Here is a 21145-nt window from a genome sequence, read left to right as displayed (position 1 = left end):
GCCTGGCATCCACCAAACCCAGATTTGTCCATCGAAATTCCAGATGATGAGGCGTGATTCATCACTCCAGAGAGCGTTTCTACTGCTTCAGAGTCCAATGGTGGCAAGCTTTACACCACTCCAGCTGATGCTTGGCATTGCGCATGGTGGTCTTGATCTGACACCAAGGCCATGGAAACCCTTTTTTGGTGAAGCTCCCGACGAACAGTTCTTATGTTGACGTTGATTCCAGAAGCAGTTTGGAACTCAGTAGTGAGTGTTGCAATGGAGGACAGACGATTTTTACGCGCTTCGGCACTTAGCGGTCCCGTTCTGTAAGCTTGTGTGGCCTACCACTTCGCAGCTGAGCTGTTGTTGCTTCTAGACGTTTCCACTTCACAATAACGGCACTTAATAGTTGACCGGGGCAGCTCTAGCAGTGCAGAAATTTGACAAACTGACTTGTTGGAAAGGTGGCATCCTATGACGATGCCACTTTGAAAATTGCTGCGCTCTTCAGGCCATGCTATTGCCAGTATTTGTCTATGGAGATTGCATGGCTTTGTGCTCGATTTTATACACCTGTCAGTAATGGGTGTGGAAGAAATAGCCGAATCCACTCATTTGAAGGGGTATCCACATATATATAGTGTACTTAGCATGTTAGGTTAGCATGCAACTACTTAGCATGTTAATTAACGTTAACAACAACAAATTGGAATAAGTAAAATATCATACGTATTGCTTATTCGTAACATATTGTATGAATTGTAATTCTTAACATACTATACGTCCTACAAATCGTATTATATTTTACGACTCATATTACATTCGTAGGCCAATGTAAGATCACATAAGATACTGTATCATGCTAAAGTGAGTGGTCTGGATTTTTGTAACATATAATAGGTTTTGATCTGACACCAAGTTGTCCCTCAGGGCGTTGACCCTGGTTGCTTCTGTGGGTCGCTCTGGATGGGAGTCTATTAGATTACTAATGTGATGTAGATGTTGAGCGGCTTCACTGCAAGTAGATTGTATGTTTTAAATATTCAACAATAATAATAAATAAAATAAAAAGTTATCCCTCTGCAGTTCTCTGTGGGAATGAGCTCGTAGACACATGAATCAGATAGAGATGGTTTTCACCATTAGTTTGGGTGGATTATTTGTAATTAAATAACGACTTTTGTTTAATGATATGCAGACTCTGAAATGACTACGTGTTTATTAAACTGTCTTATAAAACTAGATTGATTACTTTAGTCATTGATAGATGTATTTGGATAACTGCAATGAACTTAATTGATCTGCCTATGAAAAATAAAAATTCTACATGAATTTGGGCTGGTGAGTCATTGATTTGAATGCTCAGAGTAAACGCTGTGAACTCACCTGTGATGGCCCATGTCTACCACAACCTTTCCTATTGTGTTAGTAAGCACCACAGCATTTTAGGCAGCCATTGTTCAAAATGTGTTCATACGTACATTACAATGGGAGGGGTTGTGGCATGCACAGGGGAGGAAGTTGATCTCAGACTTCTATTTAGGACTGGGATCCTATTCAGAGTTGAGAAATTAACAGTGAGGACAAGCCCAGCCTGCCTCTCCTTCCACTCTGAGTCCAAACCTACAGTCACTGAGTCCTGACTGTGACAGTGGAGCCCAGTGTGCACTGCAGGATCCAGAGATGGCATCAGTGAAGCTGGAAGACTGCAGTCAAACACTGGAGCTGAATGTTAACATTAAAAATGAAGAAGAGGAGGAGAAGATTGGAAAATCTGTTAATCATGGTAAGAGTAGATTCTATCTATCTATAAATTATCTCGTTAAGTTAGACCTCCATAAATTATGACCCAGTCTATTGTTAGGTTGAATTCTGTCATTCTGACATCAAATTCTCTTGTTTTGAATGAGGAAAATGTGGAAATGGAATTTGGGTTACTTTGTGAATTGACTGGAATTTAAATGGAATTGACCCTGACATTTGCTAACCCTTGTGATAGTGAGTGGGGGATGATATTGCTAATCATTTTCAAAGGGAAGTTGGTTTAGAAGTTTCTGTCCTATATCTGAGAGATTAAGAAAGATCAGTAAAACATATATATATTTACCCGTATTTAACCCCTTTTTTTTTGCACTAAAGTACTTAAATATATACTTCATAAAAATGTTTTTACTGGTACCTGCTACCTTCAGACACTTGTGGGCGTCCGAGAGCGAAACAACAGACATGAACTTGTTGGTGAGTCTCACCTTTAGATGTGTAGGCCAAACTTCTCGGACGCTACAGACAGAAGTCTCCTGGTCTGACAAACAACACTGTAGTTCTTCCATCGCAGATGCGGAAGGCCGGCATCAGCGGATGTGGTGGATTGACACGCAGCCCATTCAAAAACAAATCTCTAGCTTAAACAGAAGGATTTTGATGGGGATATACATAAAGAAGAGATGCCGGTAACACTTCCTTTTATCGGGTCCTTATTACAGTGTAATTACATGTGTAACTACACTGTAAACAAGTATTGTAGTTAACTGTAATGACACATAGTTACAATGTAATAGCAACAGGTACCTGGTAGTAATTGTGGTCTGTAATTACAGAAGTGTACCAATGAATGCTTGTTACCATGCTTGTTACAAATGGGCAGGTTTCCACTAAATTCACAATCTTTTTTTGTTTGCTTCTCAGCTGCATCCGATTCATTAACAACTGTGACAAAGGTTGGGATCCCTTGTGGATGCTCTGGGTGTCTGAGATATTATAGCCTATGCTCGACAGGCTCTAATTAATAATTGCCAGCAATATACTCCCCTGCATCCCACTGCTAGCTAGCCTCTGAAGCTAAGCAGGGTTGGTCCTGGTCGGTCCCTGGATGGGAGAACAGATGCTGCTGGAAGTGGTGTTGAAGGGCCAGCAGGAGTCCGTCTTTCCTTTGGTCCCAAAAAATATCCCAATGCCCCAGGACAGTGATTGGGGACATTGCCCTGTGTGCCATTTTCGCATGGGACCTTAAATGGGTGCCCTCACTGTCTGCGGTCACTAAAGATCCCATGCCACTTATCGTAAGAGTAGGGGTGTTAACCCCAGTGTCCTGGCTGAATTCCCAATCTGGCCCTCATACCATCATGGCCACCTAATCATCCCCAGCTGCCAATTGGCTCATTCATCCCCCCTCCTCTCCCCTGTAACTATTCCCCAGGTTGTTGCTGTAAATAAGAATGTGTTCTCAGTCAACTTACCTGGTACAATAAGGGGGAAAATAAATATATAATTAAACATGAATGTGCACTGTTCAAAATATATCTCCAGTCAACGTTGTTGCTAGCACTTGCCCACAAAATAAAGCGTACCATCTGGGTTAATTTGGTTGAGATTTAGCTAGTTAAAATGAAGTATATCTTTAGGAGTAATTCATGTTTACCTATACAGTGCATTACCCATCCTGACAACCTGGGCCTCAATTTAAAGCTTGTGGAAGTGACATCCAAGTGGGAGAATAAATACACTAGTACACCACAGAGTATATGTAATATCTGCATACGTACAATGTCATTACTAGGTGTTACACAGGATTTGGCTAGTTATAATTAAGTTTATCGTGAGGGGTACTTACTTGTAATTACAGTGAATGAAGTTCATATTGTAATTACAGTGAACCGATAGCCCCTGGTGGAAAAAGTTCCCAGTTGTCAAAGTAAAGATACCTTAATAGAAAATGACTGAAGTGAAAGTCACACAGTAGTATACTTGAGTAAAACTCAAAGTATAAGGGTTATAAATATACTAAATATAAATAATTTCACATTCCTTATATTAAGCTAACCAGATGGCACAATTTAAAATAATTGTAAACAAAATAAATGACAATTAAAAAATGTCTAAACATTATTAATAGCCAGGGGCACACTCCAACACAGACATAATTTACAAACAAAGCATTTATGTTTAGTAAGTCCACCGACCTGGATGACCAGGAATGTTCTCTTGGTAACTGTGTGAATTGGACCATTTTCCCGTCCTGCTAAGCATTCGAAATGTAATGACTACTTTTGGGTGTCAGGGAAAATGTTTTGAGTAAAAAGTCAATTATTTTCTTTAGAACAGGGGTAGAGAGGGTCAGTCTGCAAAATCTAGACATGATAGATTGCCGCGAAAAAAAAAAGTGTTATAGACGAGACAAAAACGTCAAGACAGGAGGGGGAAAGTAAGTTTTCCATGCTATTTGTTTAGTTTTCTTTTGGGGATACATGAATTCTGCTGGACGATTTAGCATAGGAAGTTAGCTATCTAGATAGCTAGCATTTGCCAGCTACCTAGAGCCTAGTGTTGGCTAGCTAGCTAACTGCAGAGCCACAGATAATAACATATTTGGCAGAGCCACAACTGTAGCTAGCTAACGATAGCAAACGTACCTAGCTAGGTAGCAAACGTTAGCTGACGTTATTGTTAGGCCTACCAACCAGGCTAGCTAGCTAACTAGTTACCATAGCACATTGTACATAATATACTTTCCATGTAGTATGTTGAGTTTTGTTTGGAGTAGCTAGCACGCTAGCTTGTTTTCTAACCTTGACTCTAGCTGCTGTAGCTAGCTAAATTACCTAACCTAAAGCTGACAAATAGCTATGCTATGGTCGCTACTCGCTAGCTAGCGGGGCTCACCTTTGTGTGAAAACAGCCACAATAACAAATATCCACAACAGTGGACTTTACGGTTCGCCTTCATAATAAAAGTCCCCCATTGGAAACAACAGGGTGTGGTCTATCTTGGGTTAGTTATACAAATGTTTCATCTTAGCATGCACTTTTATAGCTAGCTGGATAACACAATAACTAGTTAGCAAGGCCTAGCTAGCTATAGGTCTAAACTATAGAAAGCATGATGATGATAACTACTATAGGGTAACGTAGTGTCTAAATTGTCATACATTCTTCTCTACCACATATTTCCTTAAGGTGTCAGACTCCAGGATGGTAAAATGCTTACAAGAAAGAAACATATGACAACAGAGACAGAGTTGTTGATTTCCATTGTTATTTGTAACGTTAAAAAGGGGAGTAGACAATCCCGTTTTTCAAAATGAGCTGTCTAGGCTACTCACCATTCTACAGGCCAGTGGTTCCCATCATGTATCATGTCCCAGATAAACAGTGCCTTTGGAAAGTATTCAGAGCCCTTGACTTTTTCCACATTTTGTTACGTTACAGACGTATTCTAAAATGGATTAAATAAAACGTTTTCCTCAGCAATCTACACCCAATAACCAATAATGACAAAGCGAAAACAGGTTATTAGAAAAAAAAAGAAATTCAGACCCTTTGCTATGAGAAACGAAATTGAGCTCTGGTGCATCCTGTTTCCATTGATCATCCTTGATATGTTTCTACAACTTGGTTGGAGTCCACGTGGTAAATTCAATTGATTGGACATGATTTGGAAAGGCACACACGTGTCTATATAAGGTCCCACAGTTGACAGTGCACGTCAGAGCAAAAACCAAACCATGAGGTCGAAGGAATTATCCGTAGAGCTCCGAGACAGGATTGTATCGAGGCACAGATCTGGGCAAGGGTACCAAAAACATTCCTGCAGCATTGAAGGTCCCCAACAACACAGTGGCCTCCATCATTCTTAAATGGAAGAAGTTTGGAACCACCAAGACGCTTGCTAGAGCTGGCCGTCGGCCAAACTGAGCAATCGGGGGAGAAGGGCCTTGGTCAGGGACGTGACCAAGAACCTGATGGTCACTCTGACAGAGCTCTAGAGTTCCTCTGTGGAGATGGGAGAACTTTCCAGAAGGACAACCATCTCTGCAGTATTCCAACAATCAGGCCTTTATGGTAGAGGCCAGACAGAAGCCACTCAGTAAAAGGCACATGACAGCCCGCTTAGAGTTTGCCAAAAGGCACCTAAAGACTCTCAGACCATGAGATACAAGATTCTCTAGTCTGATTAAACTAAGATTGAACTCTTTGGCCTGAATGCCAAGCGTCACGTCTGGAGGAAACCTGGCAGCATCATTGAAGCATGGTGTTGGCAGCATTATGCTGTAGGGATGTTTTTCAGCAGCAGGGACTGGGAGACTGGTCAGGATCAAGGGAAAGATGAACAGTGCAAAGTACAGAGAGATCCTTGATGAAAACCTGCTCCAGAGCGCTCAGGACCTCAGACTAGGGCGAAGGTTCACCTTCCAACAGGACAACGACCCTAAGCACCCAGCCAAAACAACGCAGGAGTGGCTTCGGGACAAGTCTCGTAATGTCTTTGAGTGGCCCAGCCAGAGCCCGGACTTGAACCCGATCGAACATCTTGGAGAGACCTGAAAATAGCTGTGCAGCAACGCTCCCAAACCAACCTGACAGAGCTTGAGAGGATCTGCAGAGAAGAATGGGAGAAACTCCCCAAATACAGGTGTGCCAAGCTTGTAGCGTCATACCCAAGAAGACTCTGCTGTAATCGCTGCCAAAGGTGCTTCAACAAAGTACTGACGTAACCGGTGTGAAATGGCTAGCTAGTAGCGTTTCATACGGTGACATCACTCGCTCTGAGACCTTGAAGTAGTTGTTTCTCTTGCTCTGCAAGGGCCGCAGCTTTTGTGGAGCGATGGGTAACGGTGCTTCGAGGGTGACTGTTGTCTGTGTGCAGAGGGTCCCTGGTTCAAGCCCAGGTAGGGGCGAGGAGAGGGACGGAAGCAACACTGTTACACTGAGTAAAGGGCCGGAATACTTATGTAATGTGATACTTCAGTTTTTATTTATAAATTAGCAAAAATGTATAAAAAACTATATTTGCTTTGTCATTATGAGGTATTGTGTGTAGATTTTCCGAAGGCACTGTATATGAAGTAATTTGTCACCCAGTACAGCCAGAAGAGGACTGGCCACTGCTCATAGCCTGGTTCCTCTCTAGGTTTCTTTCTAGGTTCCTTCCTTCTAGGGAGTTTTTCCTAGCCACTGTGCTTCTGCATTGCTTGCTCTTTGGGGTTTTAGTCTCGATACCTGCACCCTCAGCAGAGTCAACAAACACTGGAAGCATCCGTGTTTCAGGGAAAAGGCAGAGTGGAAGGCAAAGCCTGAAAACCGGAAGCTTCTGGTTTCTGTGGACATCGTTAAGGCGTTTCTTTTACACCTGATACGTTAGGTTAGGGTATCTGTAAAGCACTTTGTGACAACTGCTGATATAGAAAGGGCTTTATAAAATAAATGTTATTGATGTATATCACACCAACTGACTGGTTCTTCTGATGTTCACACAGGAGACCTTGTTAAGACATTCTATACATCCAGAGAGCAACAGCAGGAAGATCACAGAGCTAAGAGGTCTCACCACTGCCCACATTGTGAGGAGAGTTTCTCAATTCTATCAAAGTTAAAAATACACCTAAAAATACACTCAGGAGATAATCTGTATCCCTGCTCTGACTGTGGGAAGAGCTGCAAAATATCAAGGGATCTGACAGTTCATCACTCAACACAGAAGATAAGCCCTACTCCTGTTCTGACTGTGGGAAGATTTTCTCTCAACAGGGCCACTTAAAAAGACACCGACATATACATAAATGTGAGAATCCTCATCAGTTCTCTGACTAGCTAAGATTAAAATCATTCCATCACTTAATTCTCAAGAATCCTATTGTTTCTCAATGTGAGAGGATGAGCAAGTAGACAGAACATGAATCAGATAGAGATGGTGTGATGATCAGTTTTCACCATTAGTTTGGGTGGATTCTTTTTGTTGATTAAATTGTATTTTAAAACTAGATTAGTTATTTTAGTCATTAATTATGAACATGTTTGGATAACTTAATTGAAGCCTGTTTAATTTATCTGTCAATGAAAAATAAAGATTGTACATGAATTTGTACTGGTCAAGCTCTTGTCTTTTGTGTAACGAATTACAAAAAACATATTTTAAGTGAAATATTTAGTTTTTCTGAAGCTGAACAAGACCGCAAGTTTAAATGAGCATCACAAAGCTAAATCTGACCTATTCACTAACATGTTTTGTCAGCATAAGCAGCTGTGAGACCTGCTAGAGTACTGTAGCTTTATTTATCTACTGAATCATTGTAGTTTTAGGGGTTATCTTTACAGTAAATATAATGCTTTTGTTTAATTCAAGGCATTCAAATTAATATCTGTATTTATCTACTCAATATATGTCACGACACCTTTACACATTGGTACAAGCCAATTTGCTAGTCACCAATATTCTCTGAATCAAATCAGTGATGACTGTTTAACAGTCTTATGGCCTGGAGATAGAAGTGGTTTCATTCTCTCGGTCCCAGCTTTGATGCACCTGTACTGTCTCCGCCTGCTAGATGGTAGCAAGGTGAACAGGCCGTGGCTTGGGTGGCTGAGGTTCTTGATGATCTTATTTTTTTGTCTAGCTAATCAATCTCACTTTTATATTCTACATCAGGGGTGTCAAACGTACGGCCCGCGGGCCTGATCAGGCCCGCAAACGGGTTTAATCCGGCCCGCGAGATGATAAAAAAAAAAAAAATCATTTATTTTTTATTTTTTTGTAAAGTATAAAAATGCGCTGCAATTTTTCAATAAAATAAACTGCTGTTCCAATTGCGTCCACTGGATGGCGCAATAGCAATTGTGTTAAGCAAGCAAACTGTTTATACCGGGGCAGAACAAGTAGGTCAAGCACGTGCAGCCAATGAGCTACTTTGTTTTGCCCGCGATATTTATTACAGCTTCTACTTTTAACATTATGTGCTTTGGCACCCTCATTGCCCCAATATGTCTCTGTCAAAAAAGAGAAAAGTGGACGCAGAGTGCAGAGTGTTCCAAGAAAAATGGTCATCCTATTTATTCACGGAATTGAATGGGAAAGCTGTATGTTTGGTGTGTTCAGAGCATGTTGCAGTGCTGAAAGAATATAACCTTCGTTGCCACTATGTGAGTCTTCATGCCGACAAATATGACAACTTTCAAGGACAGCGGAGATGAGAGAAGGTGAATGAACTGTTGGCGGGTCTGAAGAAACAGCAGTCTGTGTTTACTCACAGCCGAGACATCAGTGATGCTGCAGTGAAAGCTAGCTACCTCATTGCTAATGAAATCGCAGTGGCTTCAAAACCATTTAGTGAGGGTGAATTTGTAAAAACATGCATGATGAAGGCAGCGGAGATTGTGTGCGCTGAAAAGCGGCAGGCTTTTGCAAATATCAGCCTGACAAGAAACACAGTTGCAGACAGGATTTCTGATCTTTCAGGGGATTTGGACAGCCAGTTGAAGCAAAAAGGAAAGTCATTTATTGCGTTTTCGGTTGCAATTGATGAAAGCACGGACATTACAGATGTTGCACAACTGGCCATTTTCATCCGCGGAGTTGATGACACATTGACCGTCACCGAGGAGTTCGTGGAGTTGGTGCCGATGACAGATACAACGACAGCAGCTGATATTTTTACCGCACTCGTCGGCGCGCTGGACAGGGTCGGAGTGGACTGGTCCCGCGCTGTCAGCCTGGCTACAGATGGTGTGCCCTCAATTATCGGGGAAAAAAGCAGTCGTTGTGACAAAGTTCAGAGAGAAAGTGCAATCTGCAAATGGAGGACGTGATTTTTGGACTTTTCACTGTATTTTGCACCAGTAGGCTTTGTGTTGCAAGTCATTAAAGATGGATAACGTCATGAAGGTGGTCATCCAAACTGTTAATTTCATCCGATCCAGAAGCCTGAATCACCGTCAGTTTGACAGCCTTCTCAGAGAGAAAGACCACATCTATGGCCTGCCATACCACACTGAGGTAAGATGGTTAAGCCGAGGTGCTGTGCTGAGGCGTTTCTTTGATTTACGAGAAGAAATTGAACAGTTCATGGAAGAAAAGGGCAAACCAGTGTTAGAATTTCATTCCGCAGAATGGATGCAGGACCTTGCATTTATGGTGGATGTTACAGAGCACCTGAATAACTTGAACAAACAGCTGCAAGGGCGCAACAAAGTTGTCACGCAGTATTATGACAGCATACGTTCTTTCAAGTTGAAGCTGTCATTGTGGGAGACGCAACTTGCCGGTGGTGATGCAGCTCACTTCCCCTGTCTGAAAAATGTGTGCGCGACCCAACATGTGGCAGACATGAAGCGGTTCAAAGATAAAATAACGGGACTGTTACGGGAGTTTGAGCAACGCTTTCAGATTTATGTTTATGTTTTTATGTTGATGTGCTATTGTTTTTAATTGATTTTATTTGTATATTTAACCTATTCTTGACTCTGTGGTTCTTGCACTTGTTTGGGGAACAGGATTTCATTATTTTTATCTACATTTCTGCCTGAGAAATGACACCCTGATATAGTTCTGTGATCTGTGAAACAGTTCTATTAATCACTGAGGCATTGTGTGTTTGTGTGTTCTTTTTCTTTAGAATTTTCAAATAAACTTGACGTGTTTTATGATTAATAGTGATGTTGTGCTTGTACTATTTTGGACACACTGTCCTCAGGCTCCAGCTTTATGTTGTATGTTGATCGTATTAAAACAAAGAAAACCAATCTGAAGTTGTTTTTTTAAAGTTATATATACCATGATTTTTCCGGTCCGGCCCACTTGGGAATAGTTTTTCCTCCATGTGGCCCCTGAGCTAAAATGAGTTTGACACCCCTGTTCTACATGCTTTAGCAGTAGTTAGTCTATCAATCCAATAGATGTCGCTGACTGTTGCACTGTGGTAGTGGGGGACAGGAAGTTCCGGGTTGACGCGCATCATTCTTCATAATAAAGAAAACGCCAGAACGCTGCTGTCAATTTCTCATTATTACTATAGGTATGTAATAGCACGTTTAAACTGTCTAATATCGAAAGAACGTCATAACATGTTAGATAACAAATCTGTCAAGGTATTATCACGTTTGGGAAAGGTTTTGTGTATTTTTTGTGTCAAACCGAGTGAGTGAAGAACGTGATAAAAAACATGGTTGGAATGTTACTTAATTTAAAATGAATTACAATAATTAGTTTGAAAAGAAACAGAAAAAAACGTTTGAAATCCCACTGTGGAGGTATTATAACACATAATTGCATTGGGAGCATTCATATATGCACTTATGAAACGGGTTGGATTGTGCACCCATGAAACGGGTGACACCCACAGAAAACAATTATCAAGAGTTAACACAAATATTAGCGTCTTAGCTCTTATTGCAGGACTTTGACTGTGAAAAATCACCTTCCCAGTCAGTCTATTGCAGGGGTACTCCAGTACTATTTGAGAAGGTCCAGTCACACAAATTTCCTAGGTGGAAAAGTTCCGGATGGATATTGTCATTTATTGGCGTAGTAACACACTTGCGACCCCAAACTGTTCACAACCTTCTTGTTGGCGGAGAGAACATTTTGCTGTTGTCTGCAATTCTACACGTTTCCATGTCTTATGTGTGTTTATATGATACCAGGGGTTGAAGCCCAACCAAAAAAGTATTATTATATGTATATTTTTTGGGACCTGGGGTCCATATTGACCCCGTTCTGGTTCCGGACGCGGTCCGCCAGTTGAGTATGGAGGGGCTTTTGTTTGTGTTGGACATTCATATTACACTCTACAGCCTTACCTATGGATTGTTCAGCCTACTCAGTGACACCCACAGAACACAACTACAGTGGGGAAAAAAAGTATTTAGTCAGCTACCAATTGTGCAAGTTCTCCCACTTAAAAAGATGTGAGATGTGCCTGTAATTTTCATCATAGGTACATGTCAACTATGACAGACAAAATGAGGAAAACAATTCCAGAAAATCACATTGTAGGATTTTTAAATGAATTTATTTGCAAATTATGGAGGAAAATAAGTATTTGGTCAATAACAAAAGTTTCTCAATACTTTGTTATATACCCTTCGTTGGCAATGACACATGTCAAACATTTTCTGTAAGTCTTCACAAGGTTTTCACACACTGTTGCTGGTATTTTGGCCCATTCCTCCATGCAGATCTCCTCTAGAGCAGTGATGTTTTGGGGCTGTCGCTGGGCAACACAGACTTTCAACTCCCTCCAAAGATTTTCTATGGGGTTGAGATCTGGAGACTGGCTAAGCCACTCCAGGACCTTGAAATGCTTCTTACGAAGCCACTCCTTCGTTGCCCGGGCGGTGTGTTTGGGATCATTGTCATGCTGAAAGACCCAGCCACGTTTTATCTTCAATGCCCTTGCTGATGGAAGGAGGTTTTCACTCAAAATCTCACGATACATGGCCCCATTCATTCTTTCCTTTACACGGATCAGTCGTCCTGGTCCCATTGCAGAAAAACAGCCCCAAAGCATGATGTTTCCACCCCCATGCTTCACAGTAGGTATGGTGTTCTTTGGATGCAACTCAGCATTCTTTGTCCTCCAAACACGACAAGTTGAGTTTTTACCAAAAAGTTCTATTTTGGTTTCATCTGACCATATGACATTCTCCCAATCCTCTTCTGGATCATCCAAATGAACTCTAGCAAACTTCAGATGGGCCTGGACATGTACTGGCTTAAGCAGGGGGACACATCTAGCACTGCAGGTGCGGCGTAGTGTTTTACTGATGGTAGGCTTTGTTACTTTGGTCCCAGCTCTCTGCAGGTCATTCACTAGGTTCCCCCGTGTGGTTCTGGGATTTTTGCTCACCGTTCTTGTAATCATTTTGACCCCACGGGGTGAGATCTTGCGTGGAGCCCCAGATCGAGGGAGATTATCAGTGTTCTTGTATGTCTTCCATTTCCTAATAATTGCTCCCACAGTTGATTTCTTCAAACCAAGCTGCTTACCTATTGCAGATTCAGTCTTCCCAGCCTGGTGCAGGTCTACAATTTTGTTTCTGGTGTCCTTTGACAGCTCTTTGGTCTTGGCCATAGTGGAGTTTGGAGTGTGACTGTTTGAGGATGTGGCCAGGTGTATTTTATACTGATAACAAGTTCAAACAGGTGCCATTAATACAGGTAACGAGTGGAGGACAGAGGAGCCTCTTAAAGAAGAAGTTACAGGTCTGTGAGAGCCAGAAATCTTGCTTGTTTGTAGGTGACCAAATACTTATTTTCCACCATAATTTGCAAATAAATTCATTAAAAATCCTACAATGTGATTTTCTTGAATTTTTTTTCTAATTTTGTCTGTCATAATTGACGTGTACTTATGATGAGAATTACAGGCCTCTCTCATCTTTTTAAGTGGGAGAACATGCACAATTGGTGGCTGACTAAATACTTTTTTTCCCCACTGTATGTAGAGTTTACACAAGTATTAGCGTCTCAGCTCTATTGCAGGACTCTGAATCCACTGTTGTCCGGGAGTTTAACCCCGTCAGCTAAATTGTCATGATAATCAGTGGTTTCAAGTTTGTCTCTGTACATTTTTGACGAGATGATCATAGCAAAAAATGAAATACTTCTGCATTTCCCGCTGGGTAAACGCATTGATTCTCATTGCAAATAGGCTCAGGATAACTCCTGATAAGGTTGGGTAGCTGATAGGCCTATTCAGAGCTTAAATAGCCAAAATGATTAGTCACCGGAACCAGGACTAATAAAGCCAATGCAACTGCCTGTTTTCCAAACGGTAGGCCTACTACATGGATGGGCATTCATAAAATTCCATTGCCGGCTGACACTGTAGGATACACCCCAGTAAGCACGGACCGACGTCAACGTCTTTTGGATGTCATTTCTTGACTTGGCCCAAACATTAGACCGGACCAAATCTGAACCAATCACTCAGACATCATTATGCAGGTTTCCGTTGACCCAGGTGCATTCGACAAAAGCAATAATGCAACAAAAAAATTTCCCCCCCCTCATCAATCTACACAAAATACCCCATAATGACAAAGCGAAAACAGGTTTTTATAATTTTTTGCTAATTTATAAAAGATAAAAAACAGAAATGCTTTATTTACATAAGTATTCAGACCCTTTGCTATGAGACTCAATTTCAGACCCTTTGCTATGAGACTCGAAATTGAGCTCGGGTGCATCCTGTTTCCATTGACTATCCCTGAGATGTTTCAACAACTTGATTGTTGTCCACCTGTGGTAAATTCAATTGATTGGACATGATTTGGAAAGGCACACATTTGTCTATACAAGGTCCCACAGTTGACAGTGTATGTCAGAGCAAAAACCAGATGGTCACTCTGACAAAGCTCCAGAGTTCCTCTGTGGAGATGGGAGAACCTTCCAGAAGGACAACCATCTCTCCAGCACTCCACCAGTAAGGCTTTTTGGTAGAGTGGCCAGACGGAAGCCACTCCTCAGTAAAAGGCACGACAAAGGACTCTCAGACCGTGAGAAACAAGATTTTCTGGTCTGATGAAACCAAGATTGAACACTTTGGCATGAATGCCAAGTGTCACATCTGGAGGAAACCTGGCACCATCCCTACGGTGAAGCATGGTGGTGGCAGCATCATGCTGTGGGGATGTTTTTCAGCGTTAGGTACTGGGAGACAAGTCAGGATCAAGGGAAAGATGAATGGAGCAAAGTACAGAGAGATCCTTGATGAAAACCTGCTATGGACCTCAGACTGGGGTGAAGGTTCACCTTCCAATAGGACAACAACCCTAAGCACACAGCCAAGACAACGCAGGAGTGGCTTCGGGACAAGTCTCTGAATGTGCTTGAGTGGCCCAGCCAGAGCCAGGTCTTGAACCAGATCGAACATCTGTGGAGAGACCTGAAAATGGCTGTGCAGCCATGCTCCATCCAACCTGACAGAGCTTGAGAGGATCTGCAGAGAAGAATGGGAAAAACTCCCCAAATACAGGTGTGCCAAGCTTGTAGCGTCATACCCAAGAAGACTTGAGTCTGCCAAAGGTGCTTCAACAAAGTACTGAGTAAAGGGTCTGAAAACTTATGTAAATATGATATTTCAGTTTTGTATTTTTAATACATTTGCAAAAAATCTAAACCTGTTTTTGCTTTGTCATTATGGGGTATTGTCTGTAGATTGATGAGGTGGAAAAAATAATTTCATCCATTTTACAAGAAGGCTGTGACGTAACAATGTGGAAAAAGTCAAGGGGTCTGAATACTTTCCGAATGCACTGTATGTGAATTTAGGAAATCTACTATAGGTTAAGTGCATTTATGTTGTCTAGCCTCATTTATAGTGTTAATGTGTCTAATGTTAAATGAATTGAATGGTTTGTTGTCAATGCTTAGCTACCTGATCTAATATAGTTTGAGAATAAAGAAAGTGCTAGAACTTTCATACAACTTTTTGTGTCCGTTTCTCTTTATTACTACAGGCTGACTCAGATTAACTCTGAGGACTGTAACATCAACAGTGATGACAAACCCAGCCTGCCTCTCTCCTTCCACACTGAGTCCAAACCTACAGTCACCGGGTCCTGATTGTGACAGTGGAGCCCAGTTTTCTAAGCAGGATCCAGAGATGGCATCAGTGAAGCTGGAAGACTGCAGTCAAACACTGGAGCTGAATGTCAACATTAAAGATGAAGAAGAGGAGGAGAAGATTGGGACATCTGTTTCTCATGGTAAGAGCAGGTTCTATCTATAAGTTATCTTCAGAAGTTATACCTCCATAAGTTATAGATAGGTTGAATTCTGTAATTTTGACAACACATATCCATGAACATTGTTTTATTCACTATCTGGAGTGAGCAGAGAGTAGACTAAAGAAGTGAAGTAGACAAACTGCCAGTGTTTTAACGTTCTATGAAATGAGTCTGTGTAGTTACTAACCCTTGTGATAGTGAGTGGAGGATGATATGACTCATAGCTTTCACCCATTTTTGCCTTCAACTGTTGAATAGTTTTTTGGGCTGACCCCATTTAGTCGATTGTTTGGTCGACCAAGTTTTTTTTAGTCGAGCAGGGGTAAATAAATATATATATATAAAAAATGTATGTCAGACAAGACCCCTGTCTGATTCACACCTGTCTGAGTGGACTAATCCATTGTGGAGGCCGTGGGGATGGCACACAAGACCCCTGTCTGATTCACACCTGTCTGAGTGGACTAATCCATTGTGGAGGCACACCAGTATCCCCAGTAGTACTTTTACTGTTAATTCCCATAATTTATCATCTACAATGATTGTTTGGTTACGGTAATTTCTGTTAATGCATTAAATATATTATTATTACAGTCTTACCGTTGTCATTGTAGGAGTGGACACATTGTTTGCAGAGCATACAACCTAGGCTATGGTTGTGAGAAAAAGGTTTTGGTTTCTTTCATTCCGTTTACGAGTTGTCAATTTAATAATTGTCTTTTGTTTAGAGTGCTCCTGTCAATCTTGATTAAGGACACACACCTGATTACCCATAGAAGTAGGCTTAGGCTACCTGGCCTGCTCGCAAATGTAGGCCTATAAATGTCCCCATTTGGGGATCTGATACTATTTCTGATTGTCTTAACTCACCATCACTGTGGAATTTTTACATCCACTGAGAATGACAATAGTTCCTCAACTTAGCCTATTTGAAAAATCTTTCCAGCGCTCTCCGTTTCGATAACCACTCAGCATGAAAGGAGAAAAAATGTAATGCGCTGATCTGGTGGAAACATCGTAAAATAGGCCTACCTGATTACTTCTTATCCCTTGCGCAAAATAACCTACAGCTGTGTCTGTCTGTCCGTCCGGAGCTCACTGGTGGGGGAAACTCTGACTGCCCAGAATATTTTATACAATGTTGCAAGTTTGCTAGCAGACAGGCCATGCATAGGCAATTTGTTTTATAGGATATCTATTTTCATCAGGATATTTTCTACCTGCAGGCTGCAATGTTTTTATTTGTTGTCTTTATGTACAGTAGGCCATTTTTACATAGTTGGCAATGGAAATAGAAGTAACTTTTAAAGATTTGTATCATTTTAATTTAGATAACATTTTGAGTAACCACATGACATTGATTGGAGATATGAAGACTTTATTATAAATGAAATGAAACTGTTCCACGGAAATGTGCATATGAAAATCATAACTGGCACGGAGATCAATAGAAATGGTACAATAAATTGGCACTTCAAATGAAAAAGGAAAGCCGGCAGCAGCAGCGGGAGAGTCGGGTACAGAATTTATTCTTCTGGTTAGGCTATATTGATCTCGGGCTCCCTCTTTAGTAATTAGTATCTTGATTTTTTTTTTATTGCATTCAGACTAGCTCAATAGCCTACATATAGTTGATTTTATTCAAATATCAGGTGTGTCTATATATGGAAAAATACACGTTTTAACATTTATACCAATCGATTGGTCGAAAGAACAGATGACTCTCGGTCGAGCAGGATTTGTTTTAGTCGGGGACAGCCCTAATATCTTTATACCCCTGTAATGTACAGCCTACTGATATGAAGTCATATGTGTCTCTCACCAACTGACTGGTTCTTCTGATGTTGTTCACACAGGAGACAGTGTTGAGACATTCTCTACATCCAGAGAGCAACAGCAGGAAGATCACAGAGCTAAGAGGTCTCACCACTGCCCACATTGTGAGGAGGTTTTCCCAATTCTATCAAAGCTAAAAATACACCTAAAAATACACACAGAAGATAATCTGTATTCCTGCACTGACTGTGGGAAGAGTTTCACAACATCACAGGCTCTGACAGTTCATCGGCGAGTGCACACTGGAGAGAAACCTTACTCCTGCTCTGACTGTGGGGAGAGTTTCTCTCAACAGAGCAGCTTAAAAACCCACCAACGTACACACACAGGAGAGAAGCCTTATTCCTGCTCTGACTGTGGGAAGAGTTTCTCTGTATCAAGCAACTTAAAAACACACCTAAAAATACATACAGGAGAGAAGCCTTACATCTGCTCTGACTGTGGGGCGAGTTTCTCTCAACAGAGCCACTTACAAACACACCAACATATACATACAGGAGAGAAGCATTACTTCTGCTCTGACTGTGGAAAATGCTTCACAACATCAGCTGAGCTAAGAGTTCATCAGAGAACACACACAGGAGAGAAGCCTTACTGCTGCTCTGACTGTGGGAAGAGTTTCTCTCAACAGGTCCACTTAAAATGTCACCAGCGAATACACACAGGAGAGAAGCCTTACGCCTGCTCTGACTGTGGGAAGAGTTTCACCCGATTGGATATATTAAAATGTCACCAGCGAATACATACAGGAGATAAGCCTTACTCCTGCTCTGACTGTGGGAAGAGTTTCTCCCAACAGGGCAACTTAAAAATACACCAACGTATACATAAAGGAGAGAAGCCTTACTCCTGCTCTGACTGTGGGAAGTGCTTCACAACATCAACTGAGCTAAAATCTCATCAGAGAACACACACAGGAGAGAAGCCTTACTACTGCTCTGACTGTGGGAAGAGTTTCTCCCGATTGGCTACCTTAAAAACACATCAATGTATACATAAAGGAGAAAAGCCTCAATAGTGCTCTCAGACCAGCTAAGATTAAAGTCACTCCATTACTTAATTCTCATGTCTATTGTAATCCTATTGTTTCTCACTGTGAGGGAACTGTGCAGAGGAAAGGGAGCGTTATAGAATGTCATTGGAAATTATCTTTCTCAATAATTTTTTACTACAAAACATAGAAACGCGCCATTTTCACATATGTTGATGTTGGAGTGATGCTGGAGATTATGAATATTAAGTTGAAACGTTTAGAAATGTCCCTTTAAGGCAAAAACAAAAGGAGGGTGGTTGGTCAGGGTGGATAGGTCTGCATATAACATGAACGTCTAGTAACCCAAAGGTTGGGTGTTCGAATCTCATCACGGACAATTTTAGCTAATAAGCAACTTTTCAATTACACTACATTGCCAAAAGTATGTGGACACCTTTTTGTCGAACATCTCATTCCAAAATCATGGCCATTAATATGGAGTTGGTCCCCCTTTTGCTACTATAACAGCCTCCACTCTTCTGGGAAGGCTTTCCACTAGATGTTGGAACATTGCTGTTGGGACTTTCTTCCATTTAGCCACGAGCATTAGTGAGGTCGGGCACTGATGTTGGGCGATTAGGCCTGGCTCGCAGTCGGCGTTCCAATTAATCCCAAAGGTGTTCGATGGGGTTGAGGTCAGGGCTCTGTGCAGGCAAGTCAAGTTCTTCCACACCAATTTCGACAGACCATTTATGTATGAACCTCTATTTGTGCTCGGGGGCATTGTCATGCTGAAACAGGAAAGGGTCTTCCCAAACTGTTGCCACGAAGTTGGCAGCACAGAATCGTCTATAATGTAATTGTATGCTGTAGCGTTAAGATTTCCCTTCACTGGAACTAAGGGGCCTAGCCCGAACCATGAAAAACAGCCCCAGACCATTATTCCTCCTCCACCAAACTTTACAGTTGGCACTATGCATTGGGGCAGGTAGCGTTCTCCTGGCATCCACCAAACCCAGATTTGTCCGTCGGACTGCCAGATGATGAGGCGTGATTCATCACTCCAGAGAACGCGTTTCCACTGCTTCAGAGTCCAATGGCGGCGAGCTTTACACCACTCCAGCTGACGCTTGGCATTGCGCATGATGATCTTAGGCTTGTGTGCGGCTGCTCGGCCATGGGAACCCATTTCATGAAGCTCCCGACTAACAGTTCTTGTGCTGATGTTGCTTCCAGAAGCAGTTTGGAACTTGATAGTGAGTGTTGCAACCGAGGTCAGGCGATTTTTACGTGCTACGTGCTTCAGCACTCTGCGGTCCTGTTCTTTGAGCTTGTGTGGCTTACCACTTCACGGCTGAGCCGCTGTTGCTCCTAGATGTTTCCACTTCACAATAACAGCACTTACAGTTGACCTCTAGCAGGGCAGAAATTTGACGAACTGACTTGTTGGAAAAGTGGCATCCTATGACGGTGCCACATTGAAAGTCACTGAGCTCTTCAGTAAGCCCATTCTACTGCAAATGTTTGTCTTTGGAGATTGCATGGCAGTGTGCTCGATTTTATACACCTGTCAGCAACGGTGTGGCTTAAATAGCGGAATCTACTATTTTGAAGGGGTGTCCACATACTTTTGCACATATAGTGTACTTAAGCATGTTAGCTTAGCATGCAACTACTTAGCATGTTATTTAATGTTAGCAACATATTGTACGAATTGTAATTCATAACATACTATACATCATATTACATTCATAGGCCAATGTAATGTAACATAACATACTTCATACTAAATTGAGCGGTTTTTGTAACATGTAGTACGTTTTGCTCAGACACCAAGTTGTCCCTCTGCAGTTCTCTGTGGGAATGAGCTAGTAGACACATGTATCAGATAGAGATGGTGTGATCAGTTTTCACCATTACTTTGGGTAGATTATTTGGAACTACATAACTTTTGCTTAATAATATGCAGGCTCTGAAATGACTACGTGTTTATTAAATTGTCTTATAAAACTAGATTGATTACTTTAGTCATTGATAAATGTATTTGGATAACTGCAATGAACTTAATTGATCTGCCTATGAACAATAAACATTCTACATGAATTTGTGCTGATCAACCTTTGTTTTTTGGGTTAACTATACATAAAATTAAATGTTTTTGTTTAATTCATGGCACTCAATAATGTACATGTCTATTATCTATTCAAAACATGTCACTACACCTTTACACATCACCATTGGGACAAGCCAATTTGCTAGCCACCAGTATTTGCTACAATGCATACAAATATATATTTTGCTGTATTTCTTATTAAATAACAGTTAAATAGAATGAAAAAAGTACTATCATTTTAAAGTGTTTCATATGGTACCAAAGTCCAGGGACAGCATTACCACCACAAATCAACAATGACCCACTAACTATTGGGGAATGGAACCAGAGAGGAAGATTGTTACCTTTCTCTTACTTATCGTAAGAGTAGGGGTGTTAACCCCGGTGTCCTGGCTAAATTCCCTATCTGGCCCTCGAACCATGATGGCCACCTAATCATCCCCAGCTTCCAATCGGCTCATTCATCCCCCCTCCTCTCCCCTGTAACTATTCCCCAGATTGTTGCTATAAATAAGAATGTGTTCTCAGTCAACTTACCTGGTGTTATGATGAATTTCTGGTATTGAGAAGTTCAAGATGCAAGAATTTACTTAGACATTCTGTGGAGATTTTATACCAAGTATTTATTGGATCACGAGCTCGTGGGTTCATCTAACAAACGGACATGGCTTTGCCTTTCATCAGTTGAACTCACTTGAACAAAGGAGACACTCTACGTTATATACCCTTGGTTC

The 21145-nt window shown here is 41.4% G+C and overlaps 1 protein-coding gene across 1 annotated transcript; it reads left to right on the top strand.

Moving 5' to 3' along the window:
* The first annotated feature begins 10728 nt into the window (after window positions 1-10728).
* On the top strand, window positions 10729-20399 carry LOC311109593 (uncharacterized protein). The gene is made up of 3 exons (XM_084152523.1): window positions 10729-10772; window positions 15220-15468; window positions 17346-20399. Exons 2-3 carry the CDS (start codon window positions 15261-15263, stop codon window positions 18341-18343), a joined length of 1206 nt encoding a protein of 401 aa, XP_084008649.1. The 5' UTR covers window positions 10729-10772; window positions 15220-15260; the 3' UTR covers window positions 18344-20399.
* Window positions 20400-21145: the final 746 nt, after the last annotated feature.

Source organism: Coregonus lavaretus (assembly GCF_964263955.1).
Source record: "Coregonus lavaretus genome assembly, chromosome: 35".
NCBI classification, from domain to species: domain Eukaryota; kingdom Metazoa; phylum Chordata; class Actinopteri; order Salmoniformes; family Salmonidae; genus Coregonus; species Coregonus lavaretus.
This window is presented reverse-complemented; position numbering and strand designations above follow the sequence as displayed.

What these genes read in the sequence shown, in the direction of transcription:
- LOC311109593 (XM_084152523.1), top strand. Translation starts at nt 15,261, where the DNA reads ATGACAAACCCAGCCTGCCTCTCTCCTTCCACACTGAGTCCAAACCTA. An exon ending in TGGGACATCTGTTTCTCATG is followed by an intron (nt 15,469 to 17,345) that starts GTAAGAGCAGGT and finishes TTGTTCACACAG; the next exon opens with GAGACAGTGTTGAGACATTC.